Source organism: Thunnus albacares, chromosome 21 (genome assembly GCF_914725855.1).
Source record: "Thunnus albacares chromosome 21, fThuAlb1.1, whole genome shotgun sequence".
Taxonomy (NCBI): domain Eukaryota; kingdom Metazoa; phylum Chordata; class Actinopteri; order Scombriformes; family Scombridae; genus Thunnus; species Thunnus albacares.
In genome coordinates this window covers 14,242,516-14,252,437 of record NC_058126.1, presented here as the reverse complement: position 1 = coordinate 14,252,437, position 9,922 = coordinate 14,242,516, and the positions used below count along the sequence as shown (strand labels likewise).

Below are 9,922 nucleotides of genomic sequence, written 5' to 3'. Positions count from 1 at the left end.
ACTAACATGGCTAAAATCTGAAAACAAAGAGAGTTTTACTTACACTTACTATAAGAAATTGCAGATGTGTTACAATATGTCTGCCAGAATTATACGATGCCTCTTTCTGCTCAACAATTCCTCTCATGTCTTTATGCTGTTGTGTGTTCATGGTGGTCTGTGGTATTGATTAGCATGCTGACAGCCAGAGACAGAGATGAAAAACTTCTCATTGATCCTTCTGATTGTCTGTTGAGAGACAGTCATTGTCTCTCAGACACAGAGGAGCTGGTGGGTTGCGTAAGCCAAGCTTGTGTGTCACTTTAAAAAAAAAAAAGAGTGTTTGTGATGTTATATTTGATGTGATATTTACTACCACATACCAAGTGTAGGTATGTGAGGCAGAGATTTGTCATTTAGGCTTCATTCAAATCTTATTCCTTGTGGTCCGAGGAAGAACCACAGCGCAGAATGAGGAGAAGAGGAAGACTGGATTGATCAGCCTACCAAGTCCAGGAAATGAATTAATGACCTTGGGGAAAGTCATCCATCCCTTTGACAGGTGCTGGGAGTCACCTCTTTCTGCAAAAAGGAACATCTTATTCTGTGTCAGCACATCCATTCAAATCTAAAAACACAGAATCAATGCCTTTTATTCATACGATACACTATCTTTTTTTTTTTTTTATTTTTTTTACCATATATGTGTTTTTAATGCTTTGTTCTTTTCAAAAGACACATTTTCATATATTTAATTAACATTATTTACATATGTGATAATAATTTGTTGTTGTATAATATTTCATAAAATAAGCGTCAGCTTTTTAAAATGGATACATTGTAATCCTCCAATATGGGGAAATGTCCCATCCAAATAGAAATATTGTTCATTAATTTTGATGAAATAAACAAGCTTCAGTCAACTTTTTTTTTTCATGTATTTATTACAATTTATTGCGTCAGATAGACTGCTACATAGGCTACAGGGCCCATTGTCTATATGAGGCTGTGACCAGTCAATCACTGCTGGGTCAGCAAGGGTCCCAGCTGTCCAGATGACGTAGTGTTGCCTACTAAACAAGCCACCATATGGGCCGACAAGCATGCTGGTACGTGAAGTCCTGCAGTTTGTGTATAAGAGATTAATGAATGAAAGTGTGAATACAGCAACATTTCCATCCGTATCAAGCTTGCCACGTGTGTCGTATCGTCGCTGTTACTCAACGCTGTTTCACATCATTTTTCGTCAGGGATATGAACTCATGTTAAAGACTCACGAAGGAAACTACAAGTCCCAAGGTGTCAAGTGTGGAAAAACAATTCACCCCCACGATTTGCTGCGTTCAAGTCGCCTCCTCATTTTGTGTTGTGTCTCTTAACTTGACAGTTGCAGATAGGAATTGTCCTGTTTTCGTGTGTCTGCTAGTAGTTGTATGACAAATTAGTGAACGATATGTTTCTTTGTCCTTTATTTTAATTTTATTTATTATTTATTTAGCCAAGAAGGTACCTTTGAGATACAGGATCTGTTCTTCCAGGGAGTCCTGGTCAAGACAATAATACAATACGTAACAGCTACACAAGAGAAAAAATAAAAGAAGAGAGGCATACAGGCCATACCATCGATATCCATAACACAGCCCACATCAAATCAAGGTTATATAAAACAGCAACATGTTTCCTTCGGGGCAGTTTGTAAAATAACTTTAAAAATATTCAAAGAACGGAGTGCTTCTAAGGTAATGTGCTTGATTATTGAATTTAATAACATAATTCTCTTGTGTAATTGGCAATTATATCACAAATTTATCGTTTTTTTATATCAACGTATAGTTTAGACGCTTTCCCAGTCTTGTTTACCACTTTTTTGGAGCTACGAACTCTCGATATTGACATTTCCCACCGCCCTTGGAGGCAGCATTACCCACCAGCAGCAACAGCAGCAGCAGCAGCCATCCGCATCAAACACATTTCATTCAGTGAGTGGCCGCTCCATAGAGAACAACAGGCTACCTCCCCCTGTCCTGTGTGAGTACAACCGCCTCCTGCACCTCCAGCCTTTCCTAGAAGTTATGTCAAATCATATTTGTCGCCGTTTTTAATCGAGACGTAACAGTGCTTCATTTTGGGAATGTCTCGTGCTGAATCGGGATTTTATTTCTTTTCAAAGTCATGACTGAGACGTTTGTGGACAGCGTGGTCTTTTGTTCTCTAGATATATATATATTCCTCGTTTGACAAAGAGCGCTGGGTGTTATTTTTGCTTTACCTACCCGCTGCGACAGTTTGACACCGATGAGGTTGTTTATTCGTCTGTGTAAATTATTGTTTTTGGTGGGATATTTGGTCCTGTCTAGCAATTTAGCGACATAAAGTAGCCAGTATAACCCATAGTGGTCATACAGTTTTGCCAGAAGTAAAATTGGTTACATTTTGTATGTAGAAATATATCCACTTTGGAAGTGGCACTTATTCTCGATATTTGTTAATGTGTTCCTGTTTTTCTCCTTTTTTTCCTAGAATGCTGCACAGCTATGGGACAAAGGAAACAAAAAAATCTATGAAGCAAGGTTGCCATCTAACAAAGAGCCATAAAATCAACATCAGAATGGGATCCTAACCTAGGGGAACATCATAAACACAACACCTTTTCTTTTTGTCATTGATTTCACATTTTTCAAATCTCATAGGCTATTTATTGTTAGCAGATCCCTTCATAGACGATATTCTAAAGTGTTAAGTTAACAAAGGTGATCTTCTGTATACAGTCAAGATACCACTATTACTTTTAGGATAATTTGGCCCTGATGTTGTGTTGTGATAAAGGTTTCTTGTGACAGAGCAGAGCTTCTGTTAATAGCGATGTGGAATAAAACATGCTCATAACTAGAGGGGTTAAGTCCGCCTCGGTCTTTCTGGCAGGGCAGTCTTTACTCCAACACCCAGCCCTGCATCAGCTCCACGGTGTCCTCATGTGGCACTAGATACTGACTGACTTGTCAGCACAGCCAGGAGCCGAGTGAAGCTGCGTCCCCAGCTGCGCCATGACTTCGTCGGACAATGATGAGACGGGGAGTGATCTGTCGGAGTCTCTGGAGATCCGTGAGCTCCAGGACCAGTACATGGACACAGAGAACTGCTTCAAATCCAAAAGCTTACCCATCCTGAATGGACCCTGTCAGCAGGACCGCAAAGCTGCCGAGCCACGGCTGGTCAGCACCGCTCACACCTGCGTGGCTGTGGACGAGAGCAGCGAGCTCCAGCCAAAAACCCCAGACTCCAGCCAGGCAGAGTCTCCCTCCTCCCGGACAGACTTCTCCCCCTCTGTCTCCAGCATGGTGGGGCTCAGCAGCTCTCTACCTGTGGAGGGCCACAGGGCTGCAGGCTCCGGGGGTAAAAAACTCGGCTTCTCTCTCACCCGCCTTATCCGCATCCCAGCCAGGAAGTACGTGCGGGTCATCCTGAGGGACTCTCGCTGCTTCCTGTTCTGCATGTGCTACCTGACCTTCATTCAGTCCCTGATGGTTTCGGGCTACCTGAGTAGTGTCATCACCACCATCGAGAAGCGCTACAGCCTCCGCAGCTCTGAGTCAGGCCTGCTGGTCAGCTGCTTTGACATCGGCAGCCTGCTGGTGGTCGTCTTCATCTCCTACTTTGGGGGCAGAGGTCAGAGGCCACGCTGGCTGGCTGTGGGCGGTGTGGTCATTGCTATAGGGGCAGCATTGTTTTCCCTGCCCCACTTCATCTCACCACCCTACCAGATCCAGGAGATGAACTCATCAGCGGGCCACGAAGGCCTCTGTCTCATCGGCAACAACAGCGGGCGTGAGCTGCTCGACGTGGCGTCGTGCCCTCGCGACCAGGAGGGCAATGAGCACAATCTGTATGTGGCTCTGTTCATCTGCGCCCAGATACTCGTGGGCATGGGGTCTACGCCAATCTACACCCTGGGGCCCACCTACCTGGATGACAATGTGAAGAAAGAAAACGCATCTCTCTACCTGGGTAAGGCAACCTGGAACAGGAAGCCAGATTAATGACGTGTGTAAGCACTGTAGCCAGATAAAATAAATCAGTTCCATCCTGTAATCCATTTTATTTCTATTGGTTATGACTGATATTTACACAAGTGATGGAATTATGTTACAACATAAAAAGCAATTAGGGGATTTCACCAAATCCAGACTTGCTGAATTTATTTGAATAAATACAGAACAGAAACTGTTTTTTTTAGACTTGAGCAATTTCACTTGTCTCGCTCCGCAGTACAAACCATGCAAGTCTGGTGTAACTGGAAGCATTCAGAGCTCTTGGGGTTACACAGTTAGTGGTCTCTAACACAATTAGTGTCAATCATCCAAGCTGATTTCATTCCCTTTTATAAATGGATTGGATGTTTGCGTTTTGATACATTAAGAAGACAGCCTCAGACTAGCTTGGTCTTGCTGATGTTTACCGCGAGCATGTGTGTATACCAGCAGAGTTCAACAATGCACTCATCCCCTCTAGCCCTCTGTCCTTTTGATTTAATCTCCACGGCATGCAACCCCTGCACCGCACTGAAGTAAATACAGACACTGCAAAGTCAACCTTGGGCTAGAAGCACATGAGAGAGGAGTGTGGGGTGAGAAGCAGAACTGGGTTGCTTATGATTAATGGCCCAGTACTGTGTGTGTGTGTGTGTGTGCACGCACTCACATAATACCACTGTGTCCTGAGGTTTGTGAATGTGCACAAAAGGCTGGCAGCAGTAAAACAACATACTCCCATGTCCAGCCAGAAAAGACGGGTTCTGCTGTGTTTGAGTGTGAGCAGATTGCGAACCGTATTCCTCCTTAAATCATGTGGACGTTTCTATACAGGTATCCTGTAATTTATCTGGTATGTCGGGGCTTTGCTGGCCCCGAGTGATCGGCTGTACATACATACCACATATTCTACATAGCTCCTAGAGGAGTTCATGATTGCAGAAGTAATCCTCCTATGTGTCTGTGCACTGTAGTTGGGTTATTGGGACATGGGGCACCCCTCAATCTGGTGCACACAGATGGTCATTGTCCCACTGACCTCTGTGTGGGGCTGCAACTGATTATTTTCATCATCAGTGTATTGATTTATATTTTTGAGTGATCATTTAGAGCTGCAATGATGACAGAAAAAGTAATTTTTTAAAGAAAAAGTGACAAAATTCCCTGATTCCAGCTTCTTAAATGTGAATGTTTCCTTTTTTTTTGAGTCCTCTATGATAGTAAACTGAATATCTTTGGGTTGTGGAGTGTCAGTCAGGACAAAACAAGACATTTTAGGTTGCATCTTGGGCTTTGGGTAACAGTGATTGACATTTTTCAGCATTTTCTGACATTTTAAAGACAAAGCAACTATTCTATTAATAGATAACAAAAATAATCGCAAGTTGCAGCCTTATTATCATTCAAGATTCAAGAGACTTCATTACCATTTGCACAGACACAGGGTACATGCACATCAGGTAAAGAAAGAAGCACATTTAGAATAATATAGATTAAATTAAAGTAAAAAAAAAAAAAAAAAAAGAGTAGCAAGGTCTGAGAGATATTATTTCAGTTCTTGTGTTTGTGTTTATTTGTGTGAGGGGGGAATGCATACCCTGTTGGATGAAAAACACCACTGAGATGGTTGCACAGCATTAGCCACAGCGCTGACACCAGCCCTTCATCACAACATTACACAGGCTATGGAGCATATTCACAGTCGAGTCCTCCTCTCGCTGCCTGCTCCACTGCCCCTGAGACCCAGTATTGATCACATCGCTGCATCACAGGGAGCCAATGCAGCATAGCTATTGAACCAGCCAGAAAAAAACCAGGGAAAAAACAACCCCAAACACGGACTTGCTTTCCCCTTCACCTTGGCAGGGCACCTCAGAGGAAAAAGCATAATGGCTCATAATGCCATGAGTAGTCACAGTTGAGATATCTCCTCTCGCAGATAACCATCAAAAGCAGCTGTGGCACGAGACGCTCGCCACGTTGACCTTGATGACTATTTTCAGACAACCCATAGAGGGATAATCTGTTTGTTCCAGCAAAGCCTTCTTTGGAAAAACAGACATGTTCTGACATGTCAGAGGGAGCAGATAAGTGGGGGGAAAATGTCTTTGATTTGCATTTCAGATAGTCAAAATAACCATGGTAACCGAGTTTCAGTTATATTATCCAGGTGTTTTGAGTGCATTTTTATCATGTTGTGGTATTTGGTGCATGAATTAGTCACAGGTGAGGCAGTCAGTGCTGCTTGTCATGTATTATCTTGATTTTGAGTACATTCCACCCACAGATATCAGAATTCATTAGTTCACCTGTTACGAGCTCTGAAAATACACACTCCTACATACATACTTTTTTAAAAAAAAACCCACATTTAACCATCCCTCTTTCCTCTGCAAACAGGAAAAAATGGAACGAGAGGCATACGACTTACCCTGTTTACCCAGAAATCCTCAAACTCATTTCAATACTCCATCACAATTTAAATTTGTGGAGATATAGGCTACCCATATCTTGAGGAAGGGAACTCCCTCTAAACCCTACCTTGAGGTGGTTTTCCTCCGAACCCATTAACGTAAACCCCATCTCAATTTGCACTGGCTCAGAGGGGAGGAGTTGCTCGCTTTTGTAGGACAATGTGGTTTACACTGAGGGGTACTTCTAGCGCCCTTGGAGAGTGAGAACGAGTGTGTGTGTGTGTCTTTTTGTCAGGATGTTATCTTTGTGTACGCATGCATACACAGTAGGGCATTCCCTCTGACCCGTCACCCCATTTCCCAGCCCTGGCCCCAACGTCACTATGGTAATGTAACAGGCACGATATCAGAACCTAACCTCTTTTTACTCTACTTTGTGAACAAATGGTGAAACCTCTTAAGATTTTCAGACTTTACAGTAGTCCTGTTAGAGAGTATAAAGAAAAGAACTGGTGGATTTAGTGCTGAAAATGCAGCTGTGTGCGCATTTTCTACCTCTTTCCTTTAGTCTTTTCTCCCTTTCTGCTCTGACAGATTTACAGCATACCATTCTTGACGTTACTATGGTGAACGTTTGCCTGTGCCCTCCTCCGAGAAGCCAATCCGTCTTGTGTGAAGGTGGCTCGTTGCGTTAGACCAGCTTTAAAGTGGAGAAAAAAAGAAAAAGGACTTATATGAAACACTGTCAAGCTTTTGTTCTTGTTCTGTTGTTATTTATGAACGTCTCCAATCTCTATCTGTCACCATCTCCATCTGATTTGGCGAAACAATGACCCATACACCTAAGTGATCAATAATTTAGTTTCTCCTCATTGAATTTTTGATCCATTGCACGCTTTGGACAAACCTGTGACCTCCAGTGATCAGATGAAGCAGTTCTTTTTTTTTTCTTTTCTTCTGATGTCCTCGTCTTTCTTTCAAGTGATTTACAAGCTAATGATGCAGAGAAGCTGTTATTGACGTGGGATGAATGGGGAGGTCAGGTTCGATTAGATTGCTGTCTGCATGTCCATATTACATGGCTTTCAGAGCATGTGTATAAACTGAGCTTGCAGCGAAAGTACACCTATTATTTCCACTGTTATCGCAACCTTGTGTTTATGCGCTATTGTTCTTTTGTAGCCTTTTCTTGTCTAGACTTTGCAGCTTCTCTGCATGCAAAGATGCATATATCCACCCTCTCAACATGCAGGATAAGGTTAATTGATTCCTCCTGGCCGAAAGAACCCCGCTGCCTCTGCATTAACTAGTTTGCGGCGCAGAAGACTCTGAAACTAACATATTGGTGCTTGTGCATAATTAATGTTACTCATGAAAACACAAATGACATTCATGAGAAAACCATGGGCATCTGATGTAGCCTCTGCTTGACACAGTGAGACTGTAGAGGACTGTTTATTTATCAAAGAGGAGGAGGAAAAGAGGTGGTGCCCAGTTTAGGAAGAGAGGAGCTTAAACACCCGCAGGGACAGCCTGAACACTGGTCTTGTCTGCACACTCTGATACACACGCACTCACATGCTCTCAAAAAGCACAAGGGGTGTGTTCTCTGCACTCCCCCGACAAATTTAGAAAGAACAGTTGCTCTCAGTCGCTCTCCTGAAGTGTGTTTTGTGTGTGTGTGTGTGTCCTCTGCAGATTAAAGGGGGGGGGGGGGGGGGGGGGGAGAAGCAGAAATGAACAGTCAGGTTACAGTCAAACCTCTCTGTGTTTGTATTTTCTGCGATTCAGGATTATCAGACACGGCCCTGGCACGTCACTTTCTGTGCTCACTCAGTCAATTTCATTAAATTGTGTGTCCTGTTCTGCTCAGCTGCAGCCAAAGCAAATGCAGATTGTGCACACACACACACACACACACACACACACACACACACACACACACACACAGAGAAGCAAACACACTCTGGTCCCCCAGCGGTCCTGCCTTCTCCCTGCTGCTCCCTTGCCCCTCCAGGCTGACAGATCACATTTCAGGATTGGTTAGGGTACACGTTTGGCCCCCATCAGAAGCTGGCACACATATAGAAAGAGGGCTTGTCCTGTTTCATCACTGTCCCTTTGGCTTATTCTCATGGAGGTTTTAAATATCGCTGCCCCCTTTTCCTCCGCACAGTCCTGTTGCCCACACTGGCCCTCAGGGTTACTCAGCAGCAGGCGACCTTTTTAGCTGCAGACTGAAGGGCTGCCAGCACCGACTACTTCTACTACTACCCCCCCTGTGAACCGCTGACCTCTATGTGGCTGATCCTGAGTCACTGATGACTCTGTGCCTCAAAATCTCTGTTTTTTTTTGTCTCTACCAAACTGCAATTCTTACGATATTCTTCATAATCAGTTTCTTTAGGAAGAGAAGGAGTGATTGAATAAGGCAGAGAGAGTTCAGGCAAGTGTGGGAGTCCATTTGTTTCCAGAGGCAGGGGTCTTAACAGCAACAACTGTAGTGTAGTCATTGCTCAACCTCATTGGCCGATGACTGCTGGCCGTTTTTCAGCGTTGCGATCCGGTTGTTTTGACAGTGTGGGAAGGTTCCTGGGGAAATGCCACAAGAGGTTTTTTGTGATAGCAGGAACACTGAGAAACCTTTTGTTTTCAGCTATGCGGGTGGAAAAAAAACTGACATTTTTTCTTTGTTCTTGTTGGCTCTTTGGTCCATTTTTGTTCCACCAAATCCTCCTTGATCCCTGGCTCTTGTTGGCTTAGGTTAAAATTAAATAACGTCCCAAAATAGCTTTGAAGTGGTTTTATTGTCACCTCCTAGAAACAATTTGGGATTGTTATTTCTCGCACAGTTTGGGGCTTTTGAACATTATGAACTGGCTTGTAGAGCAAAATGATTCTGATTTTCAGTGTAATTAATTTAATGGCTGAGTGGTCTGTGTGTTTGGTTGGATGTAATATGGTAACTGCAAAGAACTGTGGGCCACAGACACCTCCACCCCCCACCCACGAAGCTGTGAATCTTAATTATTGGACGCCTTGGGCATTACATGATTACCTGAGCAGCGTCTGTCAATTTGGACAAATTGCAGCGGCTCATTCCCAAAGGAAACAAATTCACATCTAATTGTTAGCACATCTTAATGTTACATCTGGACTTGCAAATTGTGGTGGGTTTTTTTTCTTGTTTTATCTTTTTTCTGACAGGGTGGCTAGATTTAATACGGTTAATATCTCCCCCCGAAGCTGACACATTTATTTCTGTATTTTATGACTGACAGTAATAAAAAAAACTTTAAATTTCCTCCGGTACAGTTCTCACTCAGAGCCTTTGACTTTTCATCAGTGTCGGCTGAAAACACTCAAAACCTTGCTGCCTCTCTGTGTATTTTCTCTGATTAAGCAAGTCGGCATTATGAAGAGAAACATGTCCTTCCTTTGCCTGTTGTGTCCAGTCAGGAAATGAGTTGTTGTCAATAATTACCAGATGTTATCTGTTAC

The 9,922-nt window shown here is 43.3% G+C and overlaps 1 protein-coding gene across 1 annotated transcript in view; it reads left to right on the top strand.

Moving 5' to 3' along the window:
* The first annotated feature begins 1,820 nt into the window (after nucleotides 1-1,820).
* Nucleotides 1,821-9,922, top strand: part of LOC122972215 (solute carrier organic anion transporter family member 5A1) — a 37,342-nt gene continuing 29,240 nt past the window's right edge. Inside the window, exons 1-2 of the mRNA XM_044339101.1 lie at nucleotides 1,821-2,007; nucleotides 2,500-3,984. Of these exons, the coding sequence (XP_044195036.1) occupies nucleotides 3,024-3,984 (961 nt within the window). The 5' untranslated portion in view covers nucleotides 1,821-2,007; nucleotides 2,500-3,023. The remainder of the gene's footprint in view (nucleotides 2,008-2,499; nucleotides 3,985-9,922) is intronic.